At 34.2% G+C, this 14,371-nt stretch overlaps 9 protein-coding genes and 2 pseudogenes across 11 annotated transcripts, besides 1 other annotated feature; 8 read left to right on the forward strand and 3 right to left on the reverse strand.

Moving 5' to 3' along the window:
* Positions 1-8,659: part of a mobile genetic element that runs on past the window's edge.
* On the forward strand, positions 3,740-4,300 carry TVAGG3_0912620 (organellar and viral DNA polymerase type B; the record flags this gene model as incomplete). The annotated part of the gene is made up of 1 exon (XM_001287974.1): positions 3,740-4,300. The coding sequence occupies one exon, from the start codon at positions 3,740-3,742 to the stop codon at positions 4,298-4,300; it is 561 nt and encodes a 186-aa protein (XP_001287975.1).
* On the reverse strand, positions 4,382-4,901 carry TVAGG3_0912630 (annotated as a pseudogene). Its single transcript has one exon. A coding segment is annotated over exon 1 (520 nt).
* TVAGG3_0912640 lies at positions 5,263-5,518 on the reverse strand (annotated as a pseudogene). The gene has a single exon. A coding segment is annotated over exon 1 (256 nt).
* Positions 7,315-7,548, forward strand: TVAGG3_0912650 (uncharacterized protein; the record flags this gene model as incomplete). The annotated part of the gene is made up of 1 exon (XM_051251871.1): positions 7,315-7,548. One exon carries the CDS (start codon positions 7,315-7,317, stop codon positions 7,546-7,548), a length of 234 nt encoding a protein of 77 aa, XP_051077445.1.
* Positions 7,579-8,037, forward strand: TVAGG3_0912660 (uncharacterized protein; the record flags this gene model as incomplete). The annotated part of the gene is made up of 1 exon (XM_001313999.1): positions 7,579-8,037. One exon carries the CDS (start codon positions 7,579-7,581, stop codon positions 8,035-8,037), a length of 459 nt encoding a protein of 152 aa, XP_001314004.1.
* An 18-nt stretch (positions 8,660-8,677) lies between the features above and the next one.
* On the forward strand, positions 8,678-9,229 carry TVAGG3_0912670 (integrase core domain containing protein family; the record flags this gene model as incomplete). Its single annotated transcript, XM_051251872.1, has 1 exon — positions 8,678-9,229. The coding sequence occupies one exon, from the start codon at positions 8,678-8,680 to the stop codon at positions 9,227-9,229; it is 552 nt and encodes a 183-aa protein (XP_051077446.1).
* A 641-nt stretch (positions 9,230-9,870) lies between these two features.
* On the forward strand, positions 9,871-10,482 carry TVAGG3_0912680 (organellar and viral DNA polymerase type B; the record flags this gene model as incomplete). The annotated part of the gene is made up of 1 exon (XM_001314001.2): positions 9,871-10,482. The coding sequence occupies one exon, from the start codon at positions 9,871-9,873 to the stop codon at positions 10,480-10,482; it is 612 nt and encodes a 203-aa protein (XP_001314006.2).
* Positions 10,483-10,678: 196 nt separating this feature from the next.
* TVAGG3_0912690 (KilA, N-terminal/APSES-type HTH, DNA-binding family) lies at positions 10,679-11,335 on the forward strand (the record flags this gene model as incomplete). Its single annotated transcript, XM_001295402.1, has 1 exon — positions 10,679-11,335. The coding sequence occupies one exon, from the start codon at positions 10,679-10,681 to the stop codon at positions 11,333-11,335; it is 657 nt and encodes a 218-aa protein (XP_001295403.1).
* A 400-nt stretch (positions 11,336-11,735) lies between these two features.
* On the reverse strand, positions 11,736-12,209 carry TVAGG3_0912700 (uncharacterized protein; the record flags this gene model as incomplete). Its single annotated transcript, XM_051251873.1, has 1 exon — positions 11,736-12,209. One exon carries the CDS (start codon positions 12,207-12,209, stop codon positions 11,736-11,738), a length of 474 nt encoding a protein of 157 aa, XP_051077447.1.
* An 89-nt stretch (positions 12,210-12,298) lies between these two features.
* Positions 12,299-13,475, forward strand: TVAGG3_0912710 (organellar and viral DNA polymerase type B; the record flags this gene model as incomplete). The annotated part of the gene is made up of 1 exon (XM_051251874.1): positions 12,299-13,475. A coding segment is annotated over one exon (1,177 nt), but the record flags the coding sequence as incomplete, so codon positions are not given.
* A 20-nt stretch (positions 13,476-13,495) lies between these two features.
* On the forward strand, positions 13,496-14,351 carry TVAGG3_0912720 (organellar and viral DNA polymerase type B; the record flags this gene model as incomplete). Its single annotated transcript, XM_051251875.1, has 1 exon — positions 13,496-14,351. A coding segment is annotated over one exon (856 nt), but the record flags the coding sequence as incomplete, so codon positions are not given.
* Between the last annotated feature and the right edge of the window lie 20 nt (positions 14,352-14,371).

Raw genomic sequence — 14,371 nt, forward strand, 5'->3', positions numbered from 1 at the left:
TTGTTCGTTATTGTCTTCAGAGATGAAGGATAATATTTCACATTTGTTTCACCCTTTCTTATATTCTTTCTGTTCGGAAAGATTTAAAGCAATACCTGAAGAAGTCAATGTTAGAGTTCTTTATGACAGTATAATGAGTATCTTTGACATTCACGAAGAAACTCTTTTGTTTCAAAACTACTGCTAACTCTTGTGAAGTATAACGTTTGCGGTCAATGACGATAGCTAATGGTCTGACATACTGACCAAACTTAGATTCTTTCACAAACTTCTTGTTAAAGATAACATTGACGTTTGAAGCATTATTGAACTCATTCTTGATGGCAGTAGCGAGAGCATTGTATGAAAAGAACTTGCAATCATGCATGTGTTTCATTAAAATAAAAATATTAAATTATTTTGAAAAATAACTTAAAAAAAATCTAATCTAATTTTTCAAAAAAATATTTTTTTATTTCCTACTAAAGATGTATCGGAAGTTGTCTAAGTTAGAACACTCGGAAATAAAACAACTTCTTACAGAAGCTAACATAGATGTTGCAAAACTTACGCGACAAACAAAAAAGCACTCGCTGACATCCTCAATGACTACAATGGTGAAAAACTTATGATAGAATTCATGAGTTCATAAAGCCGCCAACGCGGCGAGGACGAAGTCCATGCAAGAGCATTTCCTTTAAATGACGTTGCTATTGACTTATATCATAGACGTTCAATACCTCATGAAGTAAGGCGTGAGATTTTGACATAAAAATGCGAACGTTGTCATACTCGTAAAGCTCTTTCTCATGATGTTCGTCAAGAGATGTTTGAACTTACGAACTCAAACTGTGAAACACGAAAGAGAGATGACACACTGAAACAACAAGAGAGAGAGATGTTTAAAAATGCTATAGAACAAGTTCGCAAAGCTAACGACTTGTCATTCGTTCCATTGACGACAAACCAAAAGAAGGTGAGAGATGGTTAAAGAAAGATGAAGAGAATAGGAAGAGAAATGTGAAGTCAGGCAATAGACTCATTGACTTTAACATCGAAGCTTTAGATGAACCAAACAGAGACTACTTACACAAACATTTCGGTAAGGTTTTCATGAGACTCTTAGAGAAGATTAAAATAAAACACCCAACAAAGATGGATGGTATGTTATAAACTGGTGGAAAGTATGAATGTTCTACGTTAAACCTCAATAATATTGGAAACATTACTACATCAGCTCTTAGGAGAACTTTATATCAGAGATAGAAGCAAATGCTGCAGGTATTGTTGAAATGCACTATGACTTCTTCTTGACAAACATAAAGAATCTTACTGAAATAAAGATGTATGATTTAACAGAATATGAAGCTTAACGATGTCAGATGTAAAGAAAAGGAAAGCCACAGAAGCGACCATATAGAGATGAAAGCACACTGACAGAAAGACAGAAAAGATTATTGAACAGACTTAAACAAACAGGAGATAAACAAGATATAGATGACTTCTGAATGAAATCCTTGGTGAAAAGAAGTTTTATAAGAAGAGAAGCGGTCAGTTCTGGAAGTATCTTTGCACATTACCTATAAATCTTGAACGCTACCAAATCTTCAATGAACTGAACAAAAGAACTGCAACACTTATGACAGAAACAATTGTTTCGTTTATGCTTGCATTCAGGCTGGAGTAAATGAAGAAACTATTGACCACATGAGAGAAGTCATTCGTGTTAGAGACTTTCCTCAAAGTAAAGTACAAGAAATTTCTGACGCAACTGGTATAGCATTTAATGTTACATTGGTTATTTCGACAACTCCAAAGATAACAGAATAATTCACTACATACCAAAAGAATGTGAAACTGCTCGAACTATTGACTTACTTCTTGTTGAACACCACTACATGCTAAATGAAAGATTACCAATGACAACATACTTCATTCGAAACTATAAAGAAATTCTCAAAGCTTGTGGTGGAATGAACATTGAGAAACAGATGAAGATTTATACAAAGAGAGGAACAAATATGTAGTTCGTTATGATAGAACAACACCGTTATGGGATGTTATGAAAACATTGTGGAGTGCAAATATTTCGAACCTATTTCTTATGGAGAACTTTTCACATATACGACTGACTTATATAAACAGAACCTTGCACCATTTAAAGATTTGACATATGCTCCAAAGTATTGTGTACAACTGAAGAAGAAAGCAGAGTCAAAAGAAGTAAATAAAAATAAGTGCAAGTCATTCCTGAGCACGTTTCTTTGCTGACTTTGAGTGCAGTACCGATGGCTTTCATAAAGCTTTAACATCTGTTTTGACAGTGAAGATGGTTCAGTGAGTGAAAGCATATGGGGTCAAAACTGCGCAACAGAATTTTTGGAGCGACTTCCTGACAAGAGTTTAATATATTTCCATAACCTCAGTTATGATATAAACTTCATCTTAAGACACATGACAGAAGTGAAAGGAACTCCCATCATTAAAGGTTCACGAACAATGCAAATAACTGGTTTATATAAAGGACGGGCAATTATTATAAAAGACTCTTACAGTGTTATAAATAAGAAGCTTAAACTATTTCCTGCTATGTTTAACTTACAAACAGGACCGAAAGAAGTATTTCCATACAACTACTACAGCAGTGTTTTGTTAGCAAATGACAACAGAACTGGTGTCATTTCTGAAGCGTGTAAGTTTATCCGGGATGCAGATACATTCATGAAAAACATAGATTCCATCAAAGGTTGCAGAATAGATGAAAACCACTTCGACTTAGAAAAATATAGCACGTTTTACTGCAAACAAGATGTAAGAATTTTAAGAGAAGGTTTTGTAAAGTTCCGCAATGACTTATTGAAAGAGTTTTTTAAACGTTTATGACTACGTTAGTATTTGTTCAATTGCTAACAAATTATTTGAGAACAGAGTGTACTTCCCGAATGGAAATTTATATGACCTCTCAAATAAACCAAGAGAATTTATTTCACGCTGTATTCAAGGTGGAAGATGTATGCTGTCAGATAACATGAAACAAAAGAGCGAAAAGAAACTCATTGCTGACTTCGACGCTGTTTCATTATATCCATCAGCAATTGCAAGATTGTATACTTTAGAAGGAATTCCAAAAGTATTGAAGGATGAGATGTTAAGCACAGAGTATCTCATGAGACATTTATTCGATGACGACCAAAAGGAACCCATTGGTGAAAAGTTTATGTCAGGCTTCTTTGTTCTCATTAAGATAACAGAGATTGGAATACATAGACACTTTCCTTTAATAGTTTGTGACCCTGAACTAAATCCAGAACTTAACGTTCCAGAAGTTCAAACACTTGCTGTTTAATGTATGTTGACCATATAACATTACAAGACCTCATAAAATATCAAGGTGTCAATGTGAAGTTTGCAAGGATACTATTACGATGGAAACAGAGATATTAGAATAAGAGATGAAGTAAAGAAGTTGTTTGAGTTAAGGTTAAAGTATAAGAAAGAAGGAAATCCTTTGCAAGAAAATATAAAGCTCATTCTGAACAGCATTTATGGCAAAACTATTCTATCTCCTATTGAGTCAAAAATAACCATAGTAGATGACAAAGATGCTATAAGATATGCCATCAGAAACTACAACCATATAGTGAAGTTCGAAGGTTTGGATGGTTCAGATAAAACTATTTTCAAGCTAACGAAAAGCATTTGCAGACACTTTAACTTCTGTCCACTTGGTGTTAATATTCTATCAATGTCAAAGAGAATAATGAATGAAGTATTCTGTACCGCTGAGGACATGGGACTTCAAATATTTTACCAGGACTGTGATAGCATGCATATTTTCAATGAAGACATCCCGCGTTTAGCTCAGGAATTTCAGAAGAGATATGGTCGCGAACTTATAGGAAAGAACCTTGGTCAATTTCATAGCGACTTTGCAGAAATCACAAAAGATAAACAAAGTTTAGCTTATAAAAGTATTTTCTGTGGAAAGAAGACCTACATAGACTTACTCACTAACGATTTAAATGAAGTTGCATTTCACTGCAGAATGAAAGGTGTGAAGCAAGATGTTATTGCTTTAACCGCTAATGAAATGTTTCCTGACTCTGTTCAGTGTTTCTATGATGAAGATAAAGGTTTAATGGTTCCGCAAGGAAAATTTGACATAGACTCTGAGTTCAGTGTTATGCAGTTATATAAAGCACTTTATGACGGTCAAGAGATTGCATTCGACTTATGTAAGTCATGTCAACCTTGCTTTGAAGAGAAGTTTAACTTCTCAATAACGACTAAAACAAGCTTTATTCGTAAGTTGAAGTTCTGAGGTCATTTATTTTTGTCAGCAATGAGGTCATTCGTGATAAAAATAAGCCGCTAGCGGCAAGGGCAAAGCCCATGTGGTCATTTACAATACTGCGATGGTAGAGTTTAAGAGTTGTACTTCAATGTAGAGACAGTCCTTATGGTCTGGAGGTAAGAACACTGGGCAGTTATGGTCATGAGTGGAGAACATGTCTATCCAAAACTCACGATTGAAGCCAGTTAATTTAAGTATTTAGGGTTAGGAAGTGGTGAAGTTCTTGTATGACCAATGAACTCATTTTCAACGCCTTTGGCTATATTAGAGAAAAGAATAGCTTGCTTTCTATCCCAAATGCCAGGTGTTACAATCTTTGAAAATTCATTTTTCCTCGGAAGCATTGCATCATAATTGAAAACATTCTTGAAATCATCACTTGGTTCAGAGATTTGAAATCTTATACGTAATGGATTTTCTTTCTCTTTAGCGACTTCATTGAATGGTGAATATATAACAAACTGACAGTCATGTGTTCCATCTTCATTTTCATTAAATTCATAATGAAAGTCTATAAGTTGTGGCTGACTACCTTCTTCTTTCAGTTGTGTAAGAACTCACGTAAAGGCTGTAAAGTTTGTACTTCAATGTTAAACTTTTTCTCGAACATTTCATTAAATGAAATCATACATTGCAACAATGTTGTATCGTCTTTAAAGTATTTGTATATGAATGTTTTGGGCGCTTAAAGACTGTTCGTCATTTTCTATCTCGACTTGAAGTATAAAGTCAACTTTCCTAAATGCACGTGTTATATACATATTTGTTATGCCAATATATTTTTCTTCATTTATGTTCACAATCCAGTCTGTTGGAAACTTAAACGTTACTCTGTTCCCCTTTATTTTGACGTCGGGGTTTTCACTACTGAACGCAACAGATAAAGGTATTTGTCTATACATTTAGTTCCGATAAAAATAAACCATTTACTCTTTCTTCACTTCAGCTTCCTTTGCTTTTGCTTCAGCTTCTTCTCTAGCTTTTTTCGCCAGTAGTCTTGGGTTCTTTTGTCTTCCAGCAGCTAATGCAGCTAGTTGTTTTTCACTAAGTTTTCTCTTTGGTCTCTCTGGCTTTTGTTCTTGTTTTTTTCCTTCAGTTCGGATAAAATTTGCTCGCGAATTTCTTTCTTCAATGCTTCAACATCTATGACCCCTTGGGTCTTGTCCGTAGGCTTGTCTGAGTCATTTGACTGCGGATAAAAATCTAACTTAAAACTTTAAACCGAGTAAAATGAGCTTGTCAAAATCAGAGCGAGAGTCTATTATATTAAATGACGCAAGAGAATACAACATCCTTCTATTACGTAAGTCAGAGTAAAGATGGTAAAATATACGTAAGAAAAGAAAGTTCCATTAGCGAATGCAGAGAGCGACAACATTAAGGTGCATGGCACCGAGGGTGAAGCCCATATAAAACCTTCTGTTCAAACTGAGCCACCAAAAGAACAAGAAGAAAAGAACCAGAGTTCTTTCAATAACGAACCAGAGCTTATTGCAAAGTTCGTGAATTTCATTGAAAAGCAAACCGAGTCAAAGAACCCTGACCCACCAGTAAAGAAGTTGAGACAAAAAGAATGTACAGTTCATTGAAAATGTCAAGAAACAACTTCCACCACGAATGCCAAGAAGAAGAGTGAGAATAATGAAGTAAATATATTTTTATCTGAAGTAAATACATGCAGAACGAACAGCTAAACGAATTTACTCCAGCAGAGCATATTCATCAGATTCGCTCATATTTCGATATCATAGACAATGCAGTTCAAATTGGTGACACTAATAGAAAATATTCTGACGCAAAGATCCATCACAACTGGAACTGCTAAAGAATAACACATGGTAACATTTAATCTCTCACCTCCTGGTGAAATATGTTGGACCTTTACAATACATTCATTACGTATAAAATGGAAGGTCAATTTATTGTAGATAAAGAAATTGTTCAGTTCCAATAAAACAAACCCACCAGGATTTTGGATTGTTCGATGACGCTTTTATGCAGTTGCTGGATATCAAATCCTTGCAAATGTCGTATCGTATATTCTCAAGACAACGCAAGAGAAGAAGCATATATAACTTCAAACTCACAAACTACCGAACAAATAAAGAAAGTAGATGTTTTCTCAAAGACTCGACATGAAGATGTATGGAGTCATTCGGGAACATGCAGAAAGGACAAATTGTTAGTGGTCCAATACAGCAGGAAATCATTTGATTTTAAGCTTCGTTTAAGAATTCTGTTAGAAATTCCTTCCATTAGAAGCTATTCGATTTATTCAGCTTTTGCAGAAACATTCAGCTTAAAGTAAAGTTCAGTAGCGACGCCTTACAATGCACATCTATATCTGTAAATGATATCATTGCTTTCAATCCAATCTTAAAGTTGCATTTGCTTCAGATTCAAATCCACCGAAATAAATTTGTTCCATGGAATGAACCATTCACTATGATAACGAAGGCAGTAGAACTAGTGGAACAGTTACTATTACAATGTACCAGCAACTATTTCGAACAAAGATGATTTTAATGAATGTTTTATTCATCCAAAGTCATTCTTTTAGACCCTAACATTTATACAGAACTTGTAGAACATTATACAAACGAGGCTTTATGTTTTCCTGTTAAAGTTATGGATTGGATTCCTATGGACGGTTCATTCTCAAAGAATACAGATAGTTCAAGTGCAACATTACAGCAGCTTATACGCCTATTAATGTTAAAAGTATTTGGGCACTATTAGAAAGAAAGACAACTATTATGTTAATTTTGAGAACCCTAAGTTTAAATATCTTCAGCTTTCCATGGAGCTTATGGAAATATGCTGCAGAAACTGAAAAATCATATGGACCTGTATTTTATGAATGGTTGCGAACGCCTGCAATACAAACAATGATATGATAGGATTTAATGAAGATGTTATGAGTCATTGGTGGATGATGGTAGTGGAACATAAATGGATAGCTATGACAACACACATTTCTTATGTGTTTTCCAACAGAAGTGGACTTTTGCTTCCAGCAAGGTCAAACATCTACTGCTCCAATAACATACAAATTGTCTGTTAAAGGACCTATTGAACTAGCAACTGAAAATGTACCAAAGCCACTTATTGGATTTATGAGGGATTGTTGCTTTGCAATACAAGTAAGACAGTCAGGCATACCAATAATAAGACTTGACGACTATAACTTAGCAACTGACGACAGTGAGGAATAAAGGATGAACGTTTATTTTTAAAGCTTATAAATGAGTTCTTCATCAAGCTCTCGTGAACCTTCACCATCTGTGAAACAAACTTTACCAAACGATTATGGAGCACCTATTGAATATTTCTTACGAGCTGCACAATGGCAAAGAGCAGTCTCACCAAGGTTAGGTGTTCCACCAGCTCCTGTCAAAAATAGCATTTGGTCAAGTCCTTATATAAAATATGGTCTCCCACTAGGTTTGCTAGTTACAGTAGGAGCAGTAATGATGTTGAAAAGAAATAAAGAAAATGTTGTAAATAATACTGAAGTAGCTGAAGTTAAACAAACTCCAACACCAACGTCAAAACCAACGCCTTCACAAACAACACCTTCAATGACTCCTGAACCTATGGAAGTACAAACTCCTGTTCAAAAGTCAACTCCTAAACCGACTCCAACATTTAAACCAGAACCTACTCCTCAAATAAATCGTAAAACTCCTGCGTTTCCTTACTGAAAAAATAACGTTATTTTTATTTAATATTAAAATTTTTATTTGATTGAAATGACAAATAAAGTCACTGAAGCAATGAAACAAAAGTTCTTGGTAGAATACATTAAATCAGGAACTATTCCAGAAGGTTTTTACATTCATACTATGAAGGATGGTAGAGTTCAGTTTAGAAAGATAAAACAACCATTAGATAAAGAAGGAATTTTGAGAAAGATTAAACTTCATGAGGACAACATTGCTAAACTTAGGAAGAAGTTAGAAGAGTTGGAGAAAGGAAGAGAGTTATAAAGCAATGAATTCAACAGGGTGAAAAAAGAGGTGAAAAAAGAGGTGAGATCTCACCACTTCACCTAAATTTATTTTTGTGCTATGTTTTCATGCACGTGCATTGTGTCGTGGGGAGTTGCCATGGGCAATGACCTGCGCACAATATATAACGTACAGAGAGGTGAGATGAGGTGGTTTATGTGATAAATACTTTACGTGGCAGAAATAGTTTAAGGTTATTAGAAATATTGCATCTGTGATGTAAAATATACGTTAGTGGTTTTGTAAAGTGCCAGATTGACATATTTTCGGTAAGATGACGCGCAGTGCCACCGTACTGAAAATATGTATACTAACTGACTTTACTGAAGAAACAATGAAACATTTTCTCGAAGTATATAATTCATCAACACATTCTACAACAGGACATACACCAAATTCAATGACACAACAACAAGAAGAAAAGTATATACAAAAGAAACGAAGCCAAACACAAAATATCAGAAATTCAACACAATTTACCCTCATTCCTGGTACAAAAGTTCGTGTAGTTCTTGACGACAAACCGTTGACAAAAAAACGTTTAAGGTTAAGTAGAAACTATTATATAGTAGATTCAACGCAAGGTAATGGATATCTTATAAAAGCTGCCGACGATTCGATTGCGTTTTACCCTCGTCATAAGTTAGTCGAAAGTAGTAATGGCAAACTTGCTGAAACCATTGACGAAGCAAAGCGAGGAGTGGTTATTGAAATACTTGGATATAACACAAACGATGACACTTATAAAGTAAGATATGAAGGAGGCGTTGAAGATGTTATACCATCTAAGAACTTGAGAGAGTCAAAGCCAACTCATCTGGGACCATTAGAGCGGGAGTACTGGAAAGATAAAAACATACCAGAAAGAATAAGAAAATTCTTCTAAACTTTTTCATTAGATGTAAATCAAACATGAAGGGTCTAACACCAATGGGACCTAAATACATGAAAATTCAATACTTCTCAATTTCCTTGCAGAAAAGGAAAAAACCTGAACGAGGTCGGGAGTCGAACCGAAATCCTTGACACCTATAACAAGGGAGCCCATACCACTGAGCTATGAGCCGCTTACATTTATTGCAATAAAATATGGTATATGAAACTTCAAAGCTTTGCCTTATGTCTCAATACATATTCATACGAGTTTATAAGACATTCATTAAACTTCTTTTCCATGTCATCTATATCTACATGGTTCAAATGACTATTTTCTTCAATTTTTCCATTTTTGACCCTCACCTGTATTAATTTCACTAAATTATGATAGTGGTCATATTCTTTCAGTATATAAGTCAAGACCATAATGGTTGTAGCTTCAAACTTAACATCAAACGTACTTTTAACACAGTGTTCGGAGTCAGTTAACAACTCTATTAAATAATATTCGAAGTCAGTTAGTAATCTTTTCCCATACATTTCATACGGGATAAAAAATTATGTTGTGTAAAAATAAGGTTTTCCTTATGACAGAAAAATAACGCTAATTTTTTTCTAACAAATTTTTTTATCTTGTATGTAAGAACAGTAATGTTAAATGTTGAGTTTGAAACAGTTAGAAAGATAGACAATGACACCAAAGTGGTTAGAATAGGTGATTTAAAGGTAAGATACTCAAAGAAATACAACAAATATTCTTTGTCAGACATTATATCTCCATCTGGAAAGAAAACAAACGACTGGGTTAGAAATGCTTCAACTCAGAAAATTTTGACAAGAAATCCTGAGCTTATGATATCAGTAGCATTTCATGGAACAAGAGCATATCTTATAGACAAAAGTCTTATACCAATAGTTTTGTTATGGTTAGACCCAGTTGTTGGATATAACTTCATAACATATGGTTCATTCGACTCAGAACGTTGCAGTGAAGGCTTACTTTATATCGTTCAGAAACCGAAGGACTTCAACACAAAAAGATATAAGATAGGAAGGACATATAATATAACTCAAAGATATGACAGTACAGTCAATAAAGTCAAGGTTGTGTTCGTTAATGATATGAGAGCTGCTGAAACAGAACTGCTTGAAGTTTTTGAGAAAATGTATGGTGCTCCCACGAAAGGTAAAGAAACTTTCGAAGTAGATGAGATAGATAGTGCTATAAAATTATTTGACGAAGTTGCTGAAAAATACATGTAAAGCGTTTATTTTTGGTCTTTTGTGAAAGTCAGAAAATAACGCTAATTTTTTTCTAACAAAATTTTTTATCTTGTATGTAAGAACAGCAATGTCAACATCAGTTATAGTTCATGAAGCCATTAATGAAGAATATGAATACATACAGTATAACAAACAATTGAGACTCATTCGTTCAGTCAAAGATGACATGTACCAAATGCAAAGTATTTTGACAGCATGTTTTGCTCCAGAGAATAAAACACCAAATGAATGGTTTGAATTAAATAGCACTCATGAACTTCTCAGCGAGTTTGAACATGTAGAACTTAAAAAGATGTACCAAGACAGACAAAACTTACCATCTCATCTGAAAGGAATATATGTTCATAAGTTCCTTGTTAGTTCAATAGCAATGTGGGCTTCGCCTCGTTATGCAATCTACATACTTATGCTACTTGACGAACTTTGTACAAAGCAGAGAGAAGAAATGATGAAAGAAGACAAAAGCATACAGAAAAGAATACCACGCTCAGTACCAAAAGGAAAGGAAAAGAGCTATAAGTATATGATATATACTGAAGAGATGGAGACTGAAGAAGATAAAGATATGGTTATGTTGCATTTAGTGAGAAGGAATAACAAGAGCTTTTATGACTTAGCTAAGATATATAAATCTGACAGGAATTGGTTCTATCGTGAAAACATACCGATTTCAATGACACCTAACGAAGATGTTAACCAGATAGTTCAAGACACACTCCCTCAAACACATTATGACATTAGAGGTTGCACAATACTTACATTCAAAGAAGACTTACCTCTACTGAAGGAAAAAATAACACAGTACTTTGACAACTTCAAAGAACAAGAATGAACAAAATCTAAGCTAAACTTTTTATTAGAAATTTTTTTATCTCATATGAAATATGCTTGGTCAAACAAGAACAAAAGCACAAATGTTTCAAGACTTATTCAATAGGTTTGAAGCAATGAAACAAATAGATAATACACTTCAAACATTGAGTTTTTCTTACACTTCAAATATATTCACAGTTATTGACAGAAGTATTGGTGAATTTTTAACAGCTGAAATAACTTGCAATGGTCATTCTTTCTTTACTGCTTTCTATGATAATGGTAATAGTTATTCAGTGGTTGAAGAAGGGAGTTTAGATGATAGAATTAAGTATGTAATTGATGAATTTCATCTTGTCAGAATTTTTGGAAGAAGTTGGTTTGAAAAAGAGAAACAATGAACAAAAATATATTTTTGCTTAAATGACGTCAGGGTCAATTTCTTCAACCATTTCACTTCCTTCGTCAATGTCAATAGAAGCTTCTTCAACCTTTGGTAAGAACTTTTGTATAACATCTTTGTTCGTTATTGTCTTCAGAGATGAAGGATAATATTTCACAACTGTTTCACCTTTCTTATATTCTTTCTGTTTGGAAAGATTCATAGCAATACTGAAGAAGTCAACGTTAGAGTTCTTTATGACAGTATAATGAGTATCTTTGACATTCACGAAGAAACTCTTTTGTTTCAAAACTACTGCTAACTCTTGTGAAGTATAACGTTTGCGGTCAATGACGATAGCTAATGGTCTGACATACTGACCGAACTTAGATTCTTTCACAAACTTCTTGTTAAAGATAACATTGACGTTTGAAGCACCATTGAACTCATTCTTGATGGCAGTAGCGAGAGCATTGTATGAAAAGAACTTGCAATCTTGCATGTGTTTCATTATAATAAAAAGTTCGAAATATTTTAAAACTAGCCTTAAAAAATCTAAGCTAATTTTTTTCTAAGAAATTTTTTTATTTCCTACTAAAGATGTATCGGAAGTTGTCTAAGTTAGAACACTCGGAAATAAAACAACTTCTTACAGAAGCTAACATAGATGTTGCAAAACATTACGCGACAAACAAAAAAGCACTCGCTGACATCCTCAATGACTACAATGGTGCTATAAGTTATGATAGAATTCATGAGTTCATAAATGCAAGAGCATTTCCTTTAAATGACGTTGCTATTGATTTATATCATAGACGTTCAGTACCTCATGAAGTAAGAAGAGAAATGTTTGACATAACAAATGCGAACGTTGGTCATACTCGTAAAGCTCTTTCTCATGATGTTCGTCAAGAGATGTTTGAACTTACGAACTCAAACGTTGGTGAAACAAGAAGAGCTGTACCTCATGAAGTAAGAAGAGAAATGTATGACATAACAAATGCAAACGTTGGTGAAACACGAAAGAGAGATGACACACTGAAACAACAGAGAAGAGAGATGTTTAAAAGTGCTATTGAACAAGTTCGCAAAGCTAATGATGTCATTCGTTCCATTGACGACAAACCAAAAGAAGGTGAGAGATGGTTAAAGAAAGATGAAGAGAATAGGAAGAGGAATGTGAAGACAGGCAATAGACTCATTGACTTTAACATCGAAGCTTTAGATGAACCAAACAGAGACTACTTACACAAACATTTCGGTAAGGTTTTCATGAGACTCTTAGAGAAGATTAAAATAAACACCCAACAAAGATGGATGGTATGTTATAAACTTGGTGGAAAGTATGAATGTTCTACGTTAAACCTCAATAATATTGGAACATTACTACATCAGCTCTTGAAGGAGAACTTTATATCAGAGATAGAAGCAAATGCTGCAGGTATTGTTGAAATGCACTATGACTTCTTCTTGACAAACATAAAGAATCTTACCGAAATAAAGATGTATGATTTAACAGAATATGAAGGCTTAACGATGTCAGATGTAAAGAAAGGCAAACCAAAAAAGAGACCATATAGAGATGAAAGCACACTGACAAATGACCAGAAACCCATTTTGGAAGCTCTTAAGCAAACAGGAAACCCAGCACTTATAGAAAGCTTTTGGAAAGATAATGGTGAAAAGAAGTTTTATAAGAAGAGAAGCGGTCAGTTCTGGAAGTATCTTTGCACATTACCTATAAATCTTGAGCGCTACCAAATTTTCAATGAATTGAACAAAAGAACTGCAGCACTTATGACAGAAGACAATTGTTTCGTTTATGCTTGCATTCAGGCTGGAGTAGATGGAGAGACTATTGACCACATGAGAGAAGTCATTCGTGTTAGAGACTTTCCTCAAAGTAAAGTACAAGAAATTTCTGACGCAACAGGTATAGCATTTAATGTTACCATTGGTTATTTCAATGACTCAAGACATAATGAAATAAAGAGATACATACCAAAAGAATGTGAAACTGTTCGAACTATTGACTTACTTCTTGTTGAAGACCACTACATGCTAAATGAAAGATTACCAATGACAACATATTTCATTCGCAACTATATAGAAATCTTGAAGGAGTGTGGTGGAATGAACATTGAGAAACAAATGAAGATTTATACAAAGAGAGAAGATAAATATGTAGTTCGTTATGATAGAACAACACCGTTATGGGATGTTATGAAAACATTGTGGGAGTGCAAATATTTCGAACCTATTTCTTATGGAGAACTTTTCACATATACTACTGACTTATATAAACAGAACCTTGCACCATTTAAAGACTTGTCATATGCTCCAAAGTATTGTGTACAATTGAAGAAGAAAGCCGAGTCAAAAGAAGTAAATAAAGCTAAATGTAAGTTCATTCCTGAGCACGTTTTCTTTGCTGACTTTGAGTGCAGTACCGATGGCTTTCATAAAGCTTTTAACATATGTTACGACAGTGAAGATGGTTCTGTGAGTGAAAGCATTTGGGGTCAGAACTGTGCAACAGAATTTTTGGAACGACTTCCTGACAAGAGTTTAATATATTTCCATAACCTCAGTTATGATATAAACTTCATCTTAAGACACATGACAGAAGTGAAAGGAACTCCCATCATTAAAGGTTCACGAACAATGCAAATA

The sequence above is a fragment of the Trichomonas vaginalis genome, chromosome I (genome assembly GCF_026262505.1).
Source record: "Trichomonas vaginalis G3 chromosome I, whole genome shotgun sequence".
Taxonomy (NCBI): domain Eukaryota; phylum Parabasalia; order Trichomonadida; family Trichomonadidae; genus Trichomonas; species Trichomonas vaginalis.